Here is a 25,274-nt window from a genome sequence, read left to right as displayed (position 1 = left end):
ATCCAAACCCCCAGGTAATTGTAAGATTGGACACAGTCCAGAGTCAGCGTGCCCAACCACCACTTTGCCACCTTTTTATTCGGATAGTGGCTAAAAATGACTATTTTGGACTTGTTTGAATTAGCTAACAGCTTGTTCTGAGCTTTGTATACCGAAAGGGCCTATAGCGCTTTTTGAAGACCTATTTTAGTATGGTCGAGGAGAACAATTAAAGTACTGCAGCCAGGGAAAGTGATGGGACCCAATGGACTCCCCATAGATGTATAAAAAAGACTGGCCTCCATTCTCTCGCCATACCTGCACTCTATGTATGAACAGGTAAGGGAAGTGGCCAGCTACCAATGGACCAACGGTTGGCCACCATAATGGTGAGACCTAAGGAAGGCAAACCCCCTAATACATGTGCCTCCTACAGGCCAAGTTTCATAAAATGGATATGTTTCTTATATGGCAACCCAACATGGTCAGGTTAAACAGCACATTTTTGAATGTCTTCGAACTGCAAAGGGGCACCAGACAAGGCTGCCGACTGTCACCCATGGTATTTGCATTGCAATTAGAATCCTTGGCGGCGTGGGTTAGGCAGGGCCTGCTAGTTAAAGGAATATATTGGAAGGGAGGATGGGAAGATTGCATATCTCTAAATGTCGACAACATATTGCTCTATGTGACAGAGCCCGACCTTACCATTGATAGACTACTGCAAATTATGCATACTTTTGGCAAATATGCAGGTTACAGGATTTACTGGGACAAATCCCTCATAGACCCACTGATGTAGAGCGGACCACAGCTGCGCTGGGACTGCAAAATGCCCTTAATCAAATACAGTTTTAAATACCTGGGAAAATACATCATCAAAGACTCAAGCAAATTTCTATCACACAACCTATACACGCTCCTTGATAGCTTCAAACACCACATACGTCATTGGTGAGGACTACCGCAGCCTCTACTGGGAAGGGAAGCAATTTCCAAAATGACAGCCCTTCCCATATTTCTATAAGCACTCCACTACATGCCCTACAGGGTCCCAGTTACATTTTTCAAAGCAGTGGAAGGAGAGATATGACTACTCCTTTGGGATGGAGCACCCCCTGCCCCAAGTGCAATGGCAAACCTATCAGGAGGAGTATACATGGGAGGGATAGCACTACATGATATCTGCATTTACTACTGGAGAAGTGTGGCTCACTGGTTAGAGGTGGCAGACCCTGAAGCAGAGGTCAGACCCGGGAGCAGGGTTCAATTCCCGACGCGGAGCCCAAATATCCACGGACTCGATAATTCTCGTTTCGGTGCCTACTCGAGTCACAGGTTCACACTCTGCAGCTCTGGGCATTAGCTTGCTTAATCTCCACTACGGCCCCCCGCGGCGGGATGCCTGGCTTTCACCTTGGGGATGCCCAGTATGGGTATCTCACAGGGAAAAACTAGGACGGGTTCCCAAGGCAAGCGCCGAGATGCCTACGGGTAATCGAGCGCTATATAAGAACGCTTAATAATAATAACTACTAGGCGCGCAATTGACTGTCGTAAATGACTACGCGTACTCGCCCAAATTGAACCAGTGAGGGGAATGGACAGGCATGCGGTGGGTGTCAAGGGATACTGTATTTTTCCGTTATAAATATGAGACCATCCCTATTAGCCACTGGGCGCAAGATGCCTGATGTGTTTAAATGCAACACTTTGAAATGGGAAAAAATTAAACTGAAGAGTTAACTTTATGTTTATATAAATTCCATAAAACTCTTCATTTACATTTTCTCCCATTTCAAAGTGTTGCATTTGCAAACAACAGGCATCTTGCTCCCATTGGCAATAAAGTACAATAGCACGGACTGCCCTCCACAAGCAATCCATAGTATTCAGATCTGCACGAATAACATATCAGGTCAGGTCCTGTCCATCATGAATCATCTGAGCCAAAGATGCCTTATAGTATTTCATGTTACAGCAAACAAATGATGGACGGAATGCTGACAATGCAAACATTCTCCCCCAGTCAAAAGATGTGGGTTAAATCCATCGTTCTTTTGCCCACTACGCCACCCCAGTTTGGACCCAGCCATATGCAAATCAGTCTTGACCCTGTGCCCCATGGGACAGTCCAGACCGAACTGCCAGGCCAGGCCCTTCCTGGACCGGAAACAAGCATCCTGGGACCGGTTTCAGAGTATGTCACCCTCCTTCAGTCAGGCTAGCTTGAATCCAGTGGCACAGTGAGCAAGGGACCCACGTCTGGGCATACCCATTCCACTTCAAGCAAGGGCAAGCTTTAACCAGGTAGACATTAAATTATCAGTGAAGGCATTGTTAAAAGGAAGCAAGGGCTCAGAAGTAGCTAGCCATGGCTGTAAGATCTCTGTTGGGACCTTTGTTTTCATCTCAAAGGAGGGTAACTTTAATTCTAGCAATTCAGCTGCCCTCCGGACTCCTACCTCCAACCAAGAATTCTCTCCTATTTGTGGACCAAGTGGTGAGTCCAGCTTATGTCTCAGGTGAGTTGTAAAGGCCACTGGCATTCTGTAAATCAATGTATAAACTATAGTGCGGGAGGAGCGAGCCATCATCAACATCTGGTGCCCTCTGCTCTGGCAAAAGAGCAGAGTTAGAAGCAAAAACATAATGGAGCCTTTGCTGATAGGTGTGACCAGGCAGATGAACAGTTGGGCTTTCGTAATTTCATAGTAGGACATCAGTCTGGCTCGAGCCGCCGTCTGTTCGGACCTGTTCGGGGTCCCACAGTGGCAACAGCACTGGGTCATACTCTAGCGCCAGTGTAGCAGGGCGTACATCTTGAGGACAGAGCAGAAGTCTGTAACAGAGTCTACACAGCCCAATGAAAGTTCTTAGGGGAACAGGCAGTCTCCAGAGTGAACCTTCCAGCAATAACTCAGGGCCCCTGCAGTTCCGTGTGGATTAAAGGCATGCCAGAGCGCGCTGGAAGCTAACCGAAAGCCTAAGGCATGGCCTCGATCTGCTTAGGGGTCGATAATGGCCCAGGAATTTGGGGCACGTCGGGACAAGCAGAGGAATCGGTTCCATGGCTAGAGACCTCACTGGGTGCAACTACCACTGTGATGCCCTCGCACCTTCTCTTTCACAACAGAGTGACTTGATGGAATTGAGTCCCACTTGTGCTTGCACTAGAACTTCAAGCATGAAGTTGAACAGTCACAGAAACACCTTCTGGACACACTTGGATCAGAAGTACACAAAGGGCGCAACTTCGGTTTGTATTAGGTGATGAACAGCTTTATCTCCCAGTCTGTGATCATCTTAGGGCGCTTGAGGATGCACTTATCATACAACATAGAGTAGCAGCCTGAGCCTAGACACCAAACACACACCTCATGCGAGTCTACGACGGACATTTGCTTCCTGCAGTTGTGGCATCATTTGAAACCCGTCTTTTTGGGTTAAGACATCATTCTCAAGCACACTGGTTTGAAATCATTTAGAAGTCATTGGGATTCTGCCAAAGTTATGGAAGGCGTGGAATGAAAGGACAGATGTCAGAGCACAGGGTGTTGCTTATGTAAATGTCCAGTATTTTTAAAGTGTGAACAATTACCCAAGGGTGTCAAGGTGCTGGGGGCCATCGGGAAGATTAAGTGAGCTTTTGCCCAAAGTCACATGGTGCTGGGCTGATCTGTTACCGGCGATCGAACCACGAGCCCCCGGATTCCGGAGTCAGCCACCCTGTCTGCTGCGCCACACCTCTTGCTTATATGCACCTCCACTTTGTCAATCCCGAGGCAATTTGGAGTCAGCTCTGAGCCACACAGAGCCACCTAGCAGAATGCGGAAGCATTGTTATGTGAAGTTTGTTTGATCCAGTCTGGCAACTGAGGAGTATTTCATGGCAAGGAATATGTGGTTTGACATATCCATCATAAAGGGAAAAATCTTTTGGCCTACATGTACTAGGAGATCATCTTATAACCCTCAAATATGGCTAGGTATCAGCCTCTGGAAACTTAGGAACATTACCCAGAGACGTCAGTTTTGATTCCAAAATAGGACACTTGAGGCGCCTCTCATGCCCCCATCATAAACTCTAAACACGTGGAATCTTGCATGGTTGCAGAATTCCATGAGCAGCTTATGCTATGTTGGGAGTGAGATAAAGCTGAAGAAAGGGATGATGCACCTGAGCTCAAGTCAAAACGCAGTGGGGGGGAAGGAGCCAATAACATACAGACCAAAAGGCTCCTTCTAGGTGGTAAATGCCGCGAGGCATGTTTATTTATTTATTAAAAAGTTTTGTATAGCGCTAGCTGGACCCAATGGTATCAGAGCGCTTTACAGCAGGTACAGCAATGTGCCTTAGCGGCGAAGGAGGACTCCACATTTGGACAGCTTGAGGACATTATACATAACATAATTATACAGAATCTTAGGGACTCAAAGGGTGAGGGGTACTATGATCACCCTTTTTCAGTTCAGGAGGACTCATGCTGGAGTTAGTTTGAGGGTGGAAGTGGGGTGGTGGGAGAGGGAGACAAAGGAGGATGTCCAAGAATCTGCTAATGTCTGACCTGAGGCTAATTGAGATCACTCAGGATCCCCAGTAGTCAAAGACTAATCACAAATCAATGTCCTTAAAGAGGTATGAACATTGAGAGAATTTGACAGCACAATCAACAGCCATGGACAATTGGATATGGCTGAAATCACTTGGCTGGAATAGAGGGAAACAATAGTTTGGTAACTAGGTTATTTATATTCTATGCTCAGGCCACTCACATTTCAAATGGTATCAGTATTGTGTAAAACTGGGAAGGTCCCACTGGAAAAGTCTTACAACCTCACTAGTTGAAAGACTGCCTGAGACCATGCAGAGGTCCTTTACTCAACTTCTAACTCTTCCTCCTAATAATCAAATACAACTTTTCTTGTTGGATCAGTGAATCATTACTCTGCTCACAAAACAAGTAGTTCCAAAGAGACCTCAAACTGCTGGTAGCACAAACAGCTCAACTGTGTGAGATATGGCAGATAGGTTGGAGAATATGCAAAACGAAACAGCCAGGTTATCCCTCAATCTAATAAAATGGGACTTCATCAAGCTTACACTGCAAATCAAACCATTTGCATCCTGTGACATCCAGAGTAATGGTTAAAGTCATGTGCATTGACCTGCTTGATGAGTAAGGAGAATAGCTGGGGCACCGGCACTTGGGACTCCTACTACCGACTCTGCTGTACGGCGTGTACGCACCGAGCAACAAAAAGACTATTGTATCCTTTAAAGAGATAACTCACTGTATGAACTGGTATACTAGAGGGGTCAGTTAAAGTTCTGGGGGATGCTAGCCGTAAGCTCTGCCACTATATTCACAGGACTGTGTGCCACCTTGAGTCCAAGATGCCTGATGGGGGACTTTGTGATATTTGATTGTTACTCTTGTTTTGCTGCTGCTGGCGCCCCACCCACCCTTGAGTACACTACCCCCCACCCCCAGGGAGACAGGGTACCGTTGAGCCATTCAGCCTTAGGCCATTCAAAGATCATGTTTAGATGTAAGGTTGGCTACCTTCCTCATGGCGTATGCACGGTTATTGGTTATGTACCATTTGTGCACCACTGTTGGGCCCAGTGCAGTTTTGGCGCTGTGCCGAGTTTTGGTCAAAATGTTGGGGAAAAGGGACTCCTGGTAAGTACTGCCTTGCTAATATCACGCGGAGCTGAACTCCGCTTCCGCATGGGACCATGACGGGGGCTGCTACCACAATAGGGTCGTACAACTTGCTAACTTGGAACGTAAGGGGCCTGGGAGCAATACAGAAAAGACACTGAGTACATGCATTCCTCCTCAGACGTAAGACACAAGTAGCATTCCTTCAAGAGTCTCACCTAACTGACTCTGAAATGCAGAAAATGAGGACTAATTACTCTGCTTTTGCTAGAGGGGCAACTATCTGGGTACGGCTTGGGGTCCCCTTTGTTGCACTTGAACGCTGGATAGATGATCAGGGATGGTACATAATGGTAAAGGGCACACTGGATGGTACCCCGGTGGTCCTTGGGAGCATCTATGCCCCTAATTTCGTTCAAGACAGTTTTCTGAGTAGGCTGAGTGGGGTTTTGGCTGATTGGGTCAGGATTTCCTGGGTGCTGGGAGGGGACTGTAATGCAGTACTGGATGTTGGATTGAATACATCACATACCCCTCCCACCCCCACACGGTACAACTGCTGGTAGGATTCAGGACCAATTCACCACATGGGCAAGTGGGTGGACACTCTCAGACGCGTGGCGCTGTCTTTACCCAACACACAAAGAATACTCATTCTACTCCCCAGTGCATGGCCTCCATACCAGACTTGATCGGTTCCACTGTTCAAGTTCACTTCTTGCGAAGGTCCACAGCTCCACATATTTAGTCTTTTTCCGACCATAGTCCCCTGGAGCTCAACCTACGCTACCTACTCCGGTGCTCACCTGGAAATTACACCCACACCTGCTCGAAGACGCCCCATTTCGCACGACACTCGCAGACACTGTTACTAATTACCTAACCGAAAATTGGAACACTGCGACATCGCACCTGATTGAATGGGATGCGCTGAAGGTAGTGGTCAGAGGGGAGACGATAGGACAGCTGGTGGGAGCTAGACAAGAAATACATCAGAAGCTGCAGGACATTGATGGCAGGTTACACGTATTGGAGAGGGAGGCAGTGTTAGACCCTTCTAAGAGAGTGCAGCTACAATTCACTCACATACACCAAGCAGAAACTCTAGAGACACTGCAGACTATAGACTACAGAGCATTTCTCCAGCGTAAGCATGCGACCGCGGACAGAGCCGGTACCCTGCTGGCCCGCATGGTTAGTGACAGGCCAGACACGCCGACCATATCTAGTATCCGCACCATGGCGGGGCACGTAGTCCACACCCAAGCTGACATAAATAACGCCTTTCGAGATCACTTAGAAAGGTCTATGCGCCTCCTCCCTTGGTGGATGGCTCTCTCGTTGCCGACTTCTTTCAAGACCTCCCCTTCCCGGTCTTCTCGAAGGACATACAGAAAACCACATATGGTCCTATTACTCAACAGGAGATCCGTGCCGCGATTAAAAGTTTAAATCGCAATAAAACGCCAGGTTTGGACAGACTCCCTGTTGAGTTCTACCTCACCTACGCGGAGTCCTTGGTGCCTACCCTGGAGACCGTCTACAAGACAGGTCTGGAGATGGGCCGCTCACCGGACTCCACGATGCAGGCGCTGGTCATGTCTTTACCCAAGCCGGGACCGGACGGACTGGACAAGTCAAATTATAGACCCCTCTCTATGCTAGCTACCGAATATAAAATATTGAGTAAGGCCCTCGCCAACAGTATGCAACCATACCTCCCCGCACTTATCCACAGTGATCAGTGCGGTTTTCTCCCAAACCGCAGTACTTCGCTTAACACTAGGCGGTTGCACGCAGTAATGACGGCTACCCCAAAGGCCCACCGCCATGCTGGGTGTATTGCACTTGACCTCAGGCAGGCGTTTGATTCCCTATCATGGGATTTCATGTTTGCGGCGCGACGGCGCTTTGGATTTCCGGACACATATTTAAAATGGGTCCGTTTACTGTACACGTCCCAGACGGCTAGGGCCCGTATGGGCTGCTATATTTCTGATACATATAATATTTATCGTGGCCCAAGACAGGGGTGCCCTCTGTCCCCCTTGTTGTTTGTGTCGGCATTGGAACCGCTGGCCCTGGCTCTTCGAAGATCTGCAGCCCAGCTCGGTATCTGCATCGATGGTATCGATGGTATGTATAATTTACTATCAATCTATGCAGACAACATGCTCTTATACTTGCAAGACCTCACGGCTGATGCGACCCCCCTTCTGGATATATTTACTACCTTCGAACGCCTGTCGGGTCTGGCCATAAACCCTGACAAATCAACCAGTTACTTTTTCCAAGAAACACCACACATTACTTATTTACAATTTGGCACTTACTCATTTTCGGTGGCTCCCACTACCTTTAAATACCTTGGTATTTATGTGTATAGAATGCAAGAGGACCAGATAGAAGGCAATATCCAGCGGGCAATAACAGGGCTCCGTGCCAGTGCTAGTGTGGGATTCTGGTCCGTGCCGTGCCAGTGTGGGATTCTGGTCTTCTTTGCCCCTCTAAGATGGTGATGCTACCTCGTTTACTATACTATTTTGTGAATTTGCCAGTAGTTATCCCACAACTCATTTTTACTACGCTGGACACAATGGCGACTACCCTCATCTCGGGTGCGGGTCGAAGACGGATAAGTCTTCAGAAACTTCAGCTGAGGACGCAGAGTGGCGGCCTGGGGGTCCCCGACTTCCGAGGTTACTACTATGCTCCAGTGGCTGTCATATTGGACTGCAGGGAGGAACTTATGCGAGATTGGGTTCACACCGCAGAGGCTGGATAGAGGGGAACTACACACCCTGTTGTTACTGAGAGCCCGGATCCCTCCAGACTGCCCCCCCCTTATTGCGAACTGCCCTGCTGTGTTGGAGAAAGGCCTTGGCTTACACGTCTGTGGCAACCCCATACGCTGGGAACATACCTTTAATAGGCCTGTCCACACCACAGGGGAGACTCACATGAACTAGACTCCAAGCTTGGGCGGACAGCGGGATAGAAGAAGTGGGCGCTTTTTGCGGAGATGGCACACTGATGGACCACGATTCCTTTTTGCGGGCCACTGGGGCACCGCCACGCCTCTATCTGCTACATGCCACTATCACGCACTATATTAGAGCCACTTGGGCCCCACAGAGGACTGAACCCTCGCAGCACACCCTAGTACACCTCCTATACTACATGGGATCTGGGGGACATCTGGTGTGTTGGTTGTATACTGGAGTACGGGCACATGCAGCAATCGATCTTACATCCCGTAGGGAACACTGGGTGACGGACTCCGGTGCAGAGATCACAGACCACGCGTGGAAACATATACTGAAGTATCCCAAGCAAGAGTCATGCAATTCATGGCTCAAATTCATACAGGCGATGGTACTGCATAGGTCGTACCTTACGCCAAAGTGGATACGCCACATGTTCCCGGACTCCCCCCATTGTTAGCCCAGATGCAGAGGAGATGAGGCGGGCTTCCTCCATATGCTATGGTCTTCTCCTCGACTGCTGAGCTAATGGGAGGGGGTGCGACAGTCCCTAACTACAGTGACACAATTACCGGTCCCAGACGACGCTCTGTCTTGCCTGGTGGGCCTTCGCAGACGCTCCAGGGTTCAGAAGGTACGGCTAAAGTTTGTGGATCTTGCCCTCATCTTGGCGATTAGGGTGATTACTATGAGGTGGAAGTCCCCCAGATGCCCGGCTGTCACGATCTGGCAGGCTGACGTGCTCCAATGGGGAAGGGCGGAGGGGGCTGTTCGCCAGAGGGAGGAGGAGAGGGGGCTGAGGCAGCAACACATCTCCCTGGACTGGGAGGCCATGCTGATTGAGCTGGAGAAACTGGACCTGGCTCACAAGACGCCACGTCACAGTAAAGCGAAGAGTGTGAGTCCATTCATGCCTGTACGGCCCGTAGAACAGAGATACTATGATTGAGCCCTGTACACTGTACCCTTGGGGATGACGCTCTTATAGAGACTCCCTGTTATCATCGTTATAGATGCAGTACAACTGACCAGGAGGGGATAGGGTGGGATGGGAGAGCGGGGGGAGGGTGGGACAGTTGGGGGTTTCTTTCAATCAATCAATCAATCAATCACATTTATAGAGAGCGCTACTCACCCGCTAGTGTATCAAGGCGCTGGGGGGAGGGGGGTGATGCTACTGCTCGAAGAGCCAGGTCTTGAGTTGCTTCCTGAAGGAGAGATGGTCCTGGGTCAGCCGTAGGTGGGTGGGGAGGGAGTTCCATGTCTTGGCCACCAGGTAGGAGAAATATCTTCCACCGGTTGTGGTTCTGCGAATTCGATGGGAAGGTCGCGAGGACGAGGCTGGCGGAACGGAGCTGGCGGGTGGGTGTGTAGAATGTGAGACGATTGTTGAGGTATTTGGGGCCCATGTCGTGGAGAACCTTGTGTGCGTGGGTGAGGAGCCGGAACGTGATCCTCTTGGTGACGGGGAGCCAGTGCAGGTCTCTCAGGTGGGCAGAGATGTGGCTGTGAAGGGGGATGTCCAGGATGAGTCGTGAAGAGGCGTTCTGTATACGTTGGAGTCTTTTCTGTAGTTTGGCTGTGGTTCCAGCGTAGAGGGCGTTCCCCTAGCCCACTCGGCTGGTGACGAGGGCCTGGGTGACCGTCTTTCTGGTTTTGGTGGGGATCCACCGAAAGATTTTTCGGAGCATGCGCAGGGTGTTGAAACATTATGATGAGACGGCGTTGACTTGCTTGGTCATCGTGGGGGAGGAGTCCAGGATGAAACCCAGGTTGCGTGCGCGGTCCGAGGGAGTGGGGATGGTGCCCAGTGCAGGGGGCCACCAGGAGTCATCCCAGACGGAGGGGGACGGTCCGAGGATGAGGACTTCTGTCTTGTCCGAGTTCAGCTTCAGACGGCTGAGTTTCATCCAATCCGCGACGTCTCTCATTCCTTCCTGGAGGCTGGTTCTGTCGGTGGCGGGGTCGTTGGTGAGGGAGAGGATCAGTTGGGTGTCGTCGGCGTAGGTGATGATGTTTAGGTTGTGTTGGCGGGCGATGGCTGCGAGGGGGCTCATGCAGACGTGTGGGACATTTGCATATAGCCAGTGCCAGTGTCTAACCCAGGGTGGTGTGGAGTGCAAAAAAACGATGGATTTAGGCCCAGATCCTTGTACTGGGGTGAATGTATGACATTGTTCTACATTCTGTCCATCAACTGTGTTTTTTGCGACGTGTGGGACACCGCAGATGATCTGGGTGGGTGCTGAGCGGAAGGGAGGGAGGTGGACTCTCTGAGTTCTGCCGGAGAGGAAGGAGGTGATCCATTCCAGAGCTTTTCCTTGGATCCCGTCGTAGTGGAGGCGGGTTTTTGAGGTGCGGTGGCAGACTGTGTCGAATGCGGCCGATAGGTCGAGGAGGAAGAGGGCGTCAGTCTCGGTGCTGTGGTTAGCTCGGAAGCCGGACTGCGATGGGTCGAGTGTGCCGTTTGTCTCTTTTGTCACTGATTGGACTTCAAATATGCACTACTTTGAATTATGGATGCGGCACTACATGTACATTATTGATTCGGAGAAGGGATAAGACTGTAAGTACCCTTTGTACGCCTCTCTTACAATATGAGATCTGGGCAACCATATTGTCATGTACGAATGCACTGAAATGGCTAAGGTGGGAGAAAAACAAAAAAGACTGTATTTGAAATGCTTATATGTTTGGAAGTGCATGCTACACTGCGGTCATTAATAAAGTGTGTTAAAAAAAGGTTCATCTGCATAATATATAGGGCATTCTGGAACAGGGGCCCTGGCTACTTTCAGATGATGGTTCCCAACTATACCCAACCAGAACTTTCCTTAAGTAAAGTCACCAATTTTGCCCTGATCACCCCCATATTTTGACTGATACTGGTGGTTAATGACTCTGGACTCTGATGTCCAGAGCCAGTGCTCTGGCCTCTAAAGGGATATGGTAATTGGTATATATCTAATTCAGAAAGACAACAAGTCAATCCCTTGTATAAGGTAGGGTATGTAGGTTCAGAGGCCCAGGTGACATAATTCACTTAACAGTGCACTGTTGAGGTGGCTCTTGTCATTTGAAAGCCAGGCCTGCCTTGCATACTGGTTTTGAAATAAAACTATGTTCAAATTTGACTTTGGAATTAAAGATACTTCCAAAGTCTAAAACTACCTTTTTATAACTTCTAAGTCACCCATAAGGTATAACGTAGGTCCCCTAAGGGTGGGGTGATTTGTTATAACAAGCAGGGATAATATAAAATATGTTTTATATGTCCTGATAGGGAAACCCAGCCAAAGTCGTTTTCCCTATTGTAGTGCTGCTAGCCCCATAGGCTAACATAGGAAGGCTTTATTAAACTTAATAAAGTCTATCTTTGCGTGAGAGCCAGCTAGCAATTTTATTCAAATATCAAAATAATGGTTACAATGAATCCAACAACTTGCCAATGTTGCCTGTATTCGGCCTTTGCTCAAGAAGCCCAAACTAGACCCCTCTGATGTGAAGAGCTATCGCCCCATCTCCTGCTTGCCCATGCCAGCTAAGCTAATGGAGAAAGCCATGAATGGGGAGCTATCTTCCTATCTCGAGACTTGGGGCATTCTCGACAACACCCAGCATGGCTTCCATGCGAATCATTCTACGGAAACTGCTCTACTGATGGCAGCTGAGGAAATTTGGAAGGGGATGGACGAGGGAGGCAGGGTCGCACTGGTTCTGCTGGATCTTACAGCGGCCTTTGACACCGTAATCCATGAGGTACTCATCCAACGGCTGCAGGATATTGGTGTCAACGGCCTAGCGTTAGATCTCCTCTCCTCCTTCCTGTCTGACAGGGAACAAGTCATCTTTTGGAATGGACATCAGTCGGATACATTTTCCCTTCCAGGAGGAGTTCCTCAGGGCTCGGCGTTATCGCCCACCCTGTTTAACATTCATGTCTCCCCCCTGGACAAGGTAATAAAGAATCTGGGTTTCAAGCTGGTGTCATATGCTGATGACACTCAGCTGATCGTTTCCGTGTCCCACTCCGTGGATTCCATGGCTGCTGACTTCGCTGGCTGTATGTTTGAAGTCATGCAATGGATGAACCTGAATTTCTTAAAATTGAACACTGAAAAGACGGAAGTCCTAGAGTTCGGACAGAAAGCGTCTATCTGGAACCACAACTGGTGGCCTACTTCGGCAGGAGCTTGTCCGGTCCCAGTGGTGAAAGCAAGGAACCTAGGGTTCATTTTTGATAAAGATCTGTCATGGAAGCCACAGGTGAATCAGGTGGTTTCTGCCTGTTTCTTCATGCTCAAGGGGCTGAGAAAGATCCTGCCGTTTATTCCTTACCATCTCAGGAACACGGTTATAATCGCCACTATCTTTTCCAGAATAGACTATGGGAACGCCCTTTATTTAGGAGCAGGTTGTGCTCAAATGGCCAAGTTGCAATCAATTCAGAATGCAGCAGCCAGAATGCTCCTTTTTCTGCCTAAATATCATTCCACTTCACAGGCCATCAGGCAGCTACATTGGCTCCCAGTTCAGAGGCGGATAGACTTCAAAGCGCTCTGTCTGGTCCACAAAGCACTGGCGGGTGTGGGGGCCTCCGATCTCCAACATCTGTTTACAAGGTACCTTCCAACCCGACCTGTGAGGTCTGCCTCGCAAGGGCTGGCTATGGTCTCTAAAATCAATAGACAACCTTGGGGAGGGAAGGGCTTCTCCCATCTGGCCTCGAGGCTTTGGAACTCCTTACCGCAGCAGCTAAGACAAATCTCTAACCACAGGGGGTTCAGGAAGGAAGTTAAGACGTGGCTTTTTACTCGATAGGACAATGGCCAGCGCATATCTCAGTTACCGTGTACAGCGCCAAGACGCCTCGGCATTAGTGCGCTCTAGAAATACCATCACTCACTCACTCACAACTGTTACAGGAAATTCGTTTTAAAACTTATTACACTGACATTACCCAAAGGAGCCCTGAAACAGCCTCTTCTGATTGGCCAGGCTTTAACAGCCTGAGCCAAGCTCCTCCCTGAGTAGGTGTGAAGAGTTCTCCGACTGAAACAGTACAGCCATTTGGTGGGAGGAGATTTGCTTCCTGGAGAAGTCAGGGAGAGGATGGAGGCTGGGAGATAAGCTGGACTTCAAAGACAGGAGAAAAGCGGTCACAGGACCCTGGAAAGTGCCCACTTCCTTGATCCCACCCTAAACAGATTAGGAGAGGGTCTGGAAGGGTAGTATAGTGAGTGCATTCTGGGTCATAAACATGCCACACTCCGCAGAGAGTCATAGCACAGGGAGATAAACTTACTATTTACTAAGGTGTCCCCCACTCCTGATAGCCCAGAAGGAAGGATAAATATAGGAGAGCTGCAGGAGCTTCTCCGAACACAGGCTGGAACAAAAGAAGAAGTACTGTCCTGCTGGACCCTATGGCTTCACCACAGTAGGCTTGCACTCAAAGGGACTGCATCTGCCGCACTCTCAAGGCTCTACAAAAAGGGACTGAGCTGGACTCAAAGGTAAAGGAGAGGAGTTGGCCTAATGGCCTAAGCGGTCAACCTCGAATCTGGGGCACTGGGTTTGAGTCTCGGCAATGACGCTGATCATCTTGTGATTCTGGGCAAATCACTTAATCTCTCCGTGCCTAACAAAACATGAATGTGTCCTCATGTAATGCAACTGGTGCTATATAAAGCACTCTGATACCCGATTCAGGTCAAGTTTGTGCGATACAAAACTCTGTAAAAATATATATATTTTTAAAGGCGTGAACTGCTTGATTAGCAAAAGGTGCAGCATAACTGAAGAAGTCACATGCAAGCCCAAAGAGCCCCAGTTGACCAGTGGCATCTGGATTTTTTCTGGACTGTGCAAGTGCATTGTGGGAGTTTGCGTCCCAGCCCCCAAGAAGCAAGCCAGAGTCTCTGACTCCTCGGCTGGTACTTCTGGACACTTCTCTCCCCAAAGAAACCAACAAAGAACACAATTTGAAAGTTTGGAAAAGGTCTACAAAGTTTTTCTGAAATGCTCCAGGAGACCAGCTTGATGTTGAGAGTCAAGCTGCTGTCGTCGACCTGCGAATCGGCCTGACCGCACTGGTTTATCGCGCTGAAAGCTCTGGAGCACCTCTCCATTGAGGACAAAGACTTCCAGAGATTCACGGAGGCATTGCCCTGCAGTAGGCCACTGCCATTGACTCGAACTTTGGATCCCAGAAACCCGAGAACTAGAGAAAATCTTCAAGACTAAATCGAAAGTAAAATTTCGACAGGGACCTAGCACTCATTCTATCTCATCCACGCTCCATCGCAGTTTATTTATTTAACTTGATGAGTTTTATATAGCGCTGGTGAGACCCGAAGGTATCAGAGATGTCATGCCTCACACGTTCTCCTCCTCCTACACTGTCCCTTTAATCATCCACTATATGAGACTCTCCGACCCATGGAGCGACGCTTCACGTTCTTGCGTCTAGCTCCGTTGTTTTCTTCCGTCCTGCTGTCTAATTGCCTGACTTCCGGTTTTTGAGCCTTCCGCAATTTTCCCCGAGGAAGCTCCTGGCCCCCGTGTCCTTCTCGGGCTCTGGTTCTTGCTCCCTCCCTTCGTGGGTTCCAGCCCTCATCGAGCGTTGTTTCCTGTTAACGCCCGCCTTTTGGAATCCTATTCACGGTGTTTACCGTGAGTCTACAGTTGAAGCCCTGCACGGCGGCCAGACCTTTCTCTCCGCCTATCGGCCGGGCTCAATCTCCCTGCTGCTGTTTTCTCCCTCTGCTCTGCCCTTCAGCCGGGTTTGTGCTCCGCTGACGGGCCGGGCTTTCTCTCCTTTTTTCCCCCACTGGAGTTGCTTCGCCCGGTAAGCCGGTCCTGATATCCGCTGCCCGGCTGGGTTTACTGCAGTGCTCCTAATTAGTTAGTTAGTTAGGTTTTTGCTTTACTCAGTGTGTCACTTCCTTCCCATTCCCTCAATTAATAATCCCCCTGTCCAGCCATTCTTTGTGGAATACTGCCATCTCGGGATATCTTTTATTTGGCTGTTGATTCTTGCGTGGACCAGAGGGGATTTCGCATTTCTACACTTCTAGAATCACGGTAACAGCGCGGTAGCGCTGCATATTCATTTGGTTACGTATTGTGACTTATTGCAGTATTTTGAATGTATGTTTGTTTCCACAGATGTTAGTACTGCTATCCTGTGTTTTGGTACAAGAGTTGGAGTGTTCTATCTGTATTGTAAAAGTATAAGACGAGCACTACACAAACACCAAAGTGAGCAGTGTATTGGTCCTTATATATTACACTGCGTGTATTTCAGGCACCCTGTACTTACTGATATACCATCTTTTCCTATAGCTTCAAAAGAAGTCCTTACAAGAGGTCCATCCACAACCCTCCTACGATATTTGAGCTCCTCCACGCATACACAGGGTAGGAGAGGGTCATATGGGTCACGGTTGTAGAGATTTGTAGAATATTGCTGTATGCAGATACATGTGATCACTTCTTTGTGTTACAGCCAACTCCTTACCAAGCACTCAAGTGAAGCAGAAAATACATCCTGTCTGAAGAGTACCATCACACATTTCTTTCCCCCCAACCTTTCCTTGTTTTGTTTCCCTGTTTTCCCCTGGCGCGCCTCTCGAGATCTAGTGCTCGATAGAGTCGGAAGGCCGCAGGGGAAGGCTGTGGATTTATCTTCGGACTCCTGACGCTCCTGTGGAATCATCGTGTATCCTTTACAAGAGAGCTTTACACAAGGAAACAAACGAGTTGCAAGTTACAAGAAAAAAATTAATTCACATAAATTACAGAATGAATTACATAGACAAGACAGGAGTTACTAGTGAACACCAGAAATCAAGATCCAGAAAAGACCAAGAGAGCAGGAAGTTCACAGGGAGGAGACAGCAGCAGAGAAACAAGACAAGATATATGTCCGAAGTGCAGCTGGGTAGGTGACGCCTGTAGCGGTGCACCAGAACCAATCTCCCCTGTAGCTGTTGGTGCAGCTCCACCGGGAATCAGACATGAGGCTCGGGCTCCGCCAGGTAAGAAGTGACGGAAGGTCTTGGGTCCAGAAAAGGGGGGTTGCCTGGCTTGTTCCTTGGAAACCTTGATGTGAGGTTCCGGATCGGAAACTATCTCTTTCTGTGGGTCCTGTTGGCAATCCTCTGAAATTCAAGGGGCCATCGACTTGGTAGTTTCATTGTTTTTATTTAGTTGGTTAAGTTTGTCATCACCCGTACTGCCAAAAAGCTGCTCCCCATTAAGTGGCATGTTGAGCACACTGGTCTTCACTTCCAGTTTGCATCCGGAGATTAGTAACTCTGAGTGTCGTCTTAGAGAGACACTGATCATCATTCCTTGGCTAGCTGTTTCAATCCCATCCCATGAGACTTTAAACAGGTGTTAGCAATGTTGTTGCCACTGTCCAATAGCTGTGCAGCCCTTTTCTTGTACTGTTCAGGCAGGTGTTTCATTAGCTCCCCAAGTTCCTCCCCATGTTGATGTGCATATTGATTAAGGAGTGCGTTTGAATTAGCAGTATGCCAATAGTTGGCAGATGGCAGTTGGCCGAAAACTTCAGTCCAGCGCAACCAGATAGCCGTGAGTGGTACTTTAGACTTTTTGGCACTAGAATGCACAATTTTTTATTTAATCTTTAAAAATTGATATCTCTGGTTCCCTATATCGTATTTTTATAATTTTGATATTTTAAAAGTACAATATTTTTATAAATTGGTGTTGGATTTGTTTTGTGTTATGTCTTTCATTTATTTACTGTTTTGGTGATATTTAAATGCTTTACACATACTATACTTCCTATCTACCAAGTTAGAGACCATCCACCAAAAAAGGCTGATATGTCAAAACATAGGTGCAAAGGCCACCCAGTGCTTCTCAACATCCTTAACCGGGCCTTAGGAGCCCGACCAAATATCTTTACTGTCAGAAAGCTTTTAAAAACAAACCTGAAAATGAAGCTTATTCCTTAATTAGGGCCTAAGATTTGGTGACCAGGTAAAGGTGAAACAGGGGACTTCGACACTTGACAACCGAAAGACTGGGATTCTACCTTACCATACCATAATAATGGAGATCTCTTTTTTTACACTTCCTTTACTAACCCACACCATAAAACCATTAGCCAAACTATACATGTACTATAATGTATAAGGTACCGACATATACCTGGCTACCTCCACATCCACATGAATTCAAATTGCATCCTCCCATACTTTCACTATATAATAATGTACAAAAGTGACTTATAGTGTCCACATAGCGATATATTAAGCACATTATAAAACTCCCCCAAAACATTATTCAATCCAGATTATGCGCTTTGCAGAGAAAATAATTCCAACACAAATTGAAATCATGAAAAGAAAAGAGTCAAACTAAGGGAAATTTCGATCTTGTGATCTGCTATATTATATAACATTATGGCTTTCTGATGTAGTGGCCTTTATTATTATTCTGAATGCTTACAAAGAAGCAGCCAGACATTCTTTTTGGGAACTTGACATAGCATTAAAAGACTGATCATAACTGAGAAAATTTAAGCAGCATTTTAACATCAGTGTAGATGCATTATTGTAAAAGATAAAACATCAAAACAACTGTAAAATACCAAGTTAAAACATAGGGGTTTTATGTAGGGAAGCTCTACCTTATTTCCTTGGTGATTGAATCTGATGCGGGTCACTCTGGAATTCCCTGCAGATCTAAAGCAAGTGATCTGTTGTGAATGGCCCCATTCAAACATTCTCACACTGCCATCTTGAGCACCTGTTAGATCTGTATCAGGAGATAAAATAACTTTTGTTGTTTATGACTTATTCAAGAAGGCATCTATTTTTCACGCTTGAATACATCTATCTGTTCGATAACACATTTTATTCTGCCCAGCATTCTCAATAAGTTAGTTTGTACAAGAAAACACGTTTCGAGTGCAGAATTATAAAACACTTAGGTAATCAGCAATGTACATTCTTTACATTAGACAAGGTTTAAAAAAAAATTTGAGCCATGGAAAAAACCTTCAAAATGATTCAGGCACACAATCCTTGCTGTCATAGCCTCAGAACCTGTTGTTAACTATGGTTTTAGCAACATCACCTGATTGGAAACTGCTTTTAAAAAAGTATAGCAGTTTTAACTTCTATTGCAAAGAACATCTATCTGCCAATGGCAAAGGTTCATTACACTAAACTATAAATGTATCCCTAATATTTTCTACAGTGGAAAGCTGGGTAGGCATTGTGAAGAACAGAGAGCAACAACTCAAAGTAATGGAATTACAGTCAAGGAATTTCTCTATTACTCAAACTGTGTTTTCCAGCATTTCAACTTTTTGGACCACAAACGTAAACATGCACAATTCTCTCAGAAACCAACAAAGAGAAATCAGCTCTAGCACCAGTACCAAAAGAACATTGCCTGCAAAAGGCATGAGGACGGATAACAAGTGAAACAAAGGAGCCTAACAAATACGTTACTTACTTTTTCTTGGGAGAGGCAGGATCTCGCTGCAGATTACTTACATTACAATTATTGCCGGTGGGAGACTAGATCTGGAAAACTTTCTACTCAAGTATCTCTGTGTGTGGGTACATGGCATTGAGCAACTCTATAGCAACATTGTTAATCGGAAGTGACATTGACAGAGTCCATATAACCCCTTCCATGAAGCGCTGACGTCAGTTTCTTCCACAACAACTTTTCGTGCTAAAAACACAGAGGCACTATAGAAACTGCTTAAGCAAACTGTACCCAAAAAGAATCATCTTTTCATAAAATGTTTTTTTTAAAAAAGCCTAATGAAAGTCATGAGAACGCTCAAAAAGAGATCTGGTAGACAAAAGGAGAAACCAGTATGCAGAATGGAGAGGATTAGTGGTTGGTAAGGAATATGTGTCTATATCCTGTCTCTACCAGATAATGCGTTACTGAAGATAAGTAACTTATTCATATGATAGAGGGATTTTGCCAAAGATTCCTTACCTTTGAATTTTATACCCAGGCATTAGCATCTCTGGAGAAGGATCTGTGAACTGATCGAACTAAAGTTCCCGGACTAGGACTAGTCAGTCGGCTATAAGGAAAAGAATGAGCAGCTTTCTAGTAATGTAGGTGAGTAAAGGAGATGTCCCACTAGAAAGATTGGGAAAACCCATAAGGGACTGAAATCCTAAATCCTGGGAAAAACATGGGGAAATGACACCCATGGTGGAGCAATAAGGAAGTGTAGGAAAAGGACACTTACTCGTAATACTACATAGCTCCCCCAGTGGTATCCATTAGAGAATGGGGCTGAAGGATAAGGCTCATAGCCAATACCACTGAGCAAGAACTCCTTGCAGTAGAAACAAGCATGTGAGATGAACATTCTCTGAGAGGCACAGCCACGATGTAGAGAACACCAATCAATGCTTCAAGTAGAGCACTGCGAAATAATAACAACATGTATTGACGTAGACCACTCATGGTCATAGAAAACGCTTCGAGAGAGAAGTGATCCCTTTGGGACTATTTAACGTAGAAACCACACTGGAGAAAAGGTTAGCAATTGCATACGAAAATCCACTAGAACAGAAGAAAAGGCGCAGCGACTTAAGCGTAATGTAAGCCCTCCTAAGAAAGTCAACATAACATGACTTCAAATATATACACATATATAAAGAGATGCATAAAATATAAAACTTGTGTGTGTGTATTACCTACTGGCGGGAGAATATTCTACTATGAAAACTAGGGTGCATATTTGTGTTTTTTAAAAGCATGATTCTTATTGGTTAACAAAAAGTGATCGAAAGGAACATTACATAAGATAAGCTGGTATATTGAGAAGTCAAACACACTTGCTGTTTTGATTAGCCACATTGTGTGATGAACTTTTGACCTGTGTATCAGTTAAGTGTTCCATGAAGTGTTTCTATGGTAACAGGCAGAAGGTGGAATGGGGGTAGGTTTCAAATGTATGTCGTTTGGAATGGATTTAAATGTCTAACCAATAGAAATGTGTGTTTGGTTTTGTATTAATGTGGGAAGTCATGTGAATTGATGTTCAGGTGTATATGTGTTCAAAATGAGAGGTAAACTGTGCCATTTTATGGTTTTGGTGAGAGGTGTTGAAAACAGATTCTGAATAAGAAAATCTGCTGTGTGACTGACATACTTCTTATTCTACAAAACAATTGGAAAGGTGAGTTATTAATTTGTGAGGGAATGTATGTGGTGCATTTTGTTTTTAATCAGAGTAATGTGTCTGTCCTGCTAAAGAGCAAGGAATACTTTTTTTCCCTAGAATTTTATTGTGAGTGTGTCTGCACTTAGAAAGTTTTCTGAGATAAGCATTTGTTTATTTTATGTGTTTGCACATAGATAAACATGCTGTTTTAATGTTTTTGGTAGAATTAGACAAAAGTTATTTTTTATGTATTTGCAAAATGAGTGAAGTTTCTACATTAAAATGCAGTACTTATTCTACACTATGAAATGTGTTTTGGTAAAATAGAAGGAATAGTGTTGTCTAGAATCACATAGTCAATCTTCTGTGCATTTAGGAATCACTCAGAGAAGCATTTTGGTACTTCGGGGCATATTATCAAGCAGGATGTTAAAAATAATCGCCGTTTTAGTGGCAGAAAACTGCCGCTAAAGCGGCGATAATGGGTTTGATAATATGGCTATGTGAATTCCAATAGAAACCCATGTTCTAGTGTGAAAATGAGCTTCTATTGGAATTCTCCAGGGTATATTATCAAGCCCATTATCGCCGCTTTAGCAGCAGTTTTCTGCTGCTAAAACGGCGATAATTTTAACGCCCTGCTTGATAATATGCCCCTTCATGTGTTTTCCGACATGTTATTAGTTAAAAACGTATTGTGTTCTCACATTTTGGTCAAATTTGAAAATACTCATTGTTTATGTGTTTCCAAAATGAGTTTAGTATTAATAGTAAAATGCAGTTCTGAAATATATGGAATGCATGCTTGATGTTTTAGCAGACAAATAAGTGCATGTAGTCTTGCAGTGACACAACCCCCAGTATGATTTCCTACACTACCCAAACACCACTGCACTACTGAAAACCCTTAATCTACGTCCAGCATGACTACCTACAATATCTATTCACCACTTTACTACCCTAAACCTTAAATCTACCCCAGCACAACCTCCTACACTACCCAAACACCAGTTTATTTCCTAGAACTCTACCCTACCACGACCCCCTACCCTACACAAACACCACTGCACTACCTTAAAGCTAAAACCTAAAACGCTATCCCTAGTATGATCTCCTGTGGTATATAAACACCATTGCACTATGGTGAATCACTACCCCAGTATGACTCCTTATAGTACCTAATCACCATTTCACTACTCTAAAGCTTAAATCTATCACAGCAGGACACCTTACACTACCCAAACACTACATAAACACCAACACACTACCCTAGAAGACTACTCTAGCACGTCCTCCTACAGTACCCATTTACCAATGCACTGCTCTAAACTCTAAAACACTATAACAGCAGTACCAACTACAGTACCCAAACACAATTGCACTACCCTGAACCTTAAATATACACCAGCATGACCCCCTACACTTCAAAAACACTACTGCACTACCCTAAAACACTACCACAACACAACCCTATATACTACACAAAAACCAGTGCACTACTCTAAACTCTAAATGTATCCCTAGTATGACCCCCTAAGCTACATAAAAACTACTGTGCTACCCTAAACAGTAAAACACTACTCAGCACGACCCTGTGTAGTACTCAAACACCATTGCACTACCCTAAACATTAAATCTATGTCAACACGACCTCCTACACTACTCAATCATGACTGCACTATCCTAGATCACTACTCCAGCAGGACCCCCTACACTACACAAAGACCACTGCACGACCCTAAACAGTAAATCCACCCCCAGTACAACTACCTACACTACTGAATCACCAGTGTAGTACCCTAAAGGCTAAAACAGTTCCCTAGCACGACTCCCTACAGAATTGAAATATTATAATATTATCCATAGGAAAAACCACAACATTCTATTGCCAATAACTTTGGTGCCGATTGATTAATGTTCTCGAAATCTTCCACATGTTTAGCTAGCTCAGTTCCGCTCCTTCCCAGAAAGTTTGGGGGTGATTAGTCAAGCGGGGGCCGAGAAAAAAGGGGGGTCCCAAAACATGTTTTCCTCATGCAATTTCCAATAGGACCTTTAGACACGGCTACAGCCCAAACGGCTTAACGGAATTACACCAAATTTGGTAGAGGTAGTCCTCAGTTCCGACTGGTGCCTTTTGCTTATCTGGTGTCAATCTGTACAGTAGTTACTGAGAAAATTAGGGTTAAAGTCATTTATATATCTATGGGCGCGACGGATCCGCGGATTGTACGAGTATTGTCATTGTAGCATAAGCGCACCGTCCCGTTCACGCGCTCAATTCTAATTGGCTTTCAAGTATTAATATTGTTACACTACCCTAAACCATAAATCTACGTCAGCACGACATCCTACACTACTGAAATACCACTGCACTATCCTATAAGAGTACCTCAGCACGACTCTCTACACTAGAGAAACAACACTGCACTACTGTAAATTCTAAATCTGTACTGTTGCAAAACCATACTGATTGTTTATATACTATGTAGTAATCTATTTACTAAAGTAAAAGTGAACCAATTATGAATTCACTCTGTCTTTCCTTATAGTATTGTAATCATTTAGTTAATATGCATGTAGTCATACAGTGCTTCAGGTTCTAGGGTTATGGAATGCTTCAAACTGCTAAGCATTATGTATGTAGTGGTCTTATCACCTTCGCAGTTGTGCTTCAGGCCTACAGTTTTTTAATCTGAATTTAAATGAAATGTGTTTGTATAGTAATAAAATATATAGTTTTTAAAGTTTTTAATAAATATTTATGTTTATTTTTTACAGATACTGTTTTTCATCATTAAAATAAAGTTAACATGCCACAGAGAAAGAAAAATAAAAAGTCAGAAAAAGGATATTTATTTGAAAAAAACTCAACCACAAGTGTTGGAAGACCAACGTAATGTGACTAAAAAGAGAACAATTTCTGGTAATACTACAAAAGACTTTATAAAAAACATTATTAGATTGAGAAAAGAAAATACAAATGTGCAAAGCAGTGAAAATGTTCCAAGCACAAAAAAAAGTGCAAAGAATAGGAAAGGCAAAAAAGGCAATGTAAAAACAAAGGATACAGCTTTTAGTAAAAGAAGAGAAAATCAACATAAAGAAATCCGGCAAAAATTATTTTACAACTGAGTTGTCCATAACTTACTGAAAGACACAAAGAAATATAGAAAGAAAACACAATTTTATAAAAAAGAAGAAGGATGTCGAATCCATTGTTGAAAAGGCTTTTGAAGTAAAGAGGAAACTCTTCATTTTAGTATTGAAGAGAATTCGATCATTAGATAAACCAATCCATTTAATGAAGGCCAAAACTAAGAGGAAAAGAATAATTAACAAAACAAATTAGTGATTTTTTTTAGGGCAATGGAAACATAGTTCAGAGCCTTTTTTTAATGAAGAGAGTTACTTACAGAGCAATAATTTTTTGCATGCAATTGACACCAGTGGTCGAGCTTATGAGGTTAGAGATGGTTGTCCGATTGAGAAAAAGCAAATGGTTTCTAGAAATGCAGAAGAAGTTATAGCTGATGAAGTTCTAGGCAGACATACTAAAGCCCCAGTGTACACTTGGGATTGTAGTAGTATTTGTATTGTACAACAAAAATCTATTGATAAATTATGCACTTTCTAACAAGCATATTGTAAAAAAGTGTTAAACAAAAGATTAAACTGTTGCAAGGACTAGACCCTTGCAGAGTGAGAAAACATACTGGTTTGCAAGGTCATTCTCTGGCTTGTCTTTCTAGGAAAGTATGTCAAAGTGTTTTTCACCATTTCAGGATATTGGCAGTACATCATACTCAAATGCGGAAGTTAGTGAGAAGATTGTATTATGAATAAAGTCCAGCACTAAAGTTAAATGAGTTGAACAGTGCTCTTTTACGTGGGTCAGTATCAGATGTGAAAAAGGTTTGTGATGATATTGAGTTTTTGTTACTTTGGTCCAGAAGAAGAGAATGAAGAAACTGAGACATTCATAGAAGAAAATGTTGTAGAGAATGTTGAACATAGTTGTACAAAAAATTTTGAAAATTAAATTACAAAGTTTAAGGTGATTTCAGGTGAGAGACCACATTTTTCAAGTATTTGTTGTCGTCAATCTCACTACAAAAATCAGGCTAGGAGTGTTGATCTGTATTTAAAAAGTGAAAAAGAAAATAATGAGAAATGGAAAGAATTTGCAACTTATTTGTTAGTAGAGAATTGTTTTGATTTGGGTTCTGATCAGCGTATTTGTAAATATTGTTATAACAAATTAGATGAGAATAGAATGCCTGCTAGAGCTGTGCATATTAATTTAGAGTTAGTTGATATTCCTCCAGAACTGACAGATCTCAATACCTATGAGTCTATTCTCATTCAATGTGTGCACCCGTTTCAGGCTATTGTTCGTATGGAGCAGAAAACAGGTAAATTGCCTCCTGCAGATTTACAAAGAGGATTAAAAGG

General features: G+C 44.8%; 1 protein-coding gene across 4 annotated transcripts in view; it reads right to left on the bottom strand.

Moving 5' to 3' along the window:
* Nucleotides 1-25,274, bottom strand: part of DMXL1 (Dmx like 1) — a 2,287,446-nt gene that overhangs the window by 167,178 nt on the left and 2,094,994 nt on the right. For all 4 annotated transcript variants that reach the window (XM_078675553.1, XM_078675555.1, XM_078675552.1 and 1 more), the window contains one exon: nt 18,300-18,427. In XM_078675553.1, the coding sequence (XP_078531679.1) occupies nt 18,300-18,427 (128 nt within the window). The remainder of the gene's footprint in view (nt 1-18,299; nt 18,428-25,274) is intronic.

The sequence above is a fragment of the Lissotriton helveticus genome, chromosome 2_1 (assembly GCF_964261635.1).
Source record: "Lissotriton helveticus chromosome 2_1, aLisHel1.1, whole genome shotgun sequence".
Classification (NCBI taxonomy): domain Eukaryota; kingdom Metazoa; phylum Chordata; class Amphibia; order Caudata; family Salamandridae; genus Lissotriton; species Lissotriton helveticus.
Note: the sequence above shows the minus strand (reverse complement) of the source record. Positions and strands in the feature narration are given on the sequence as shown.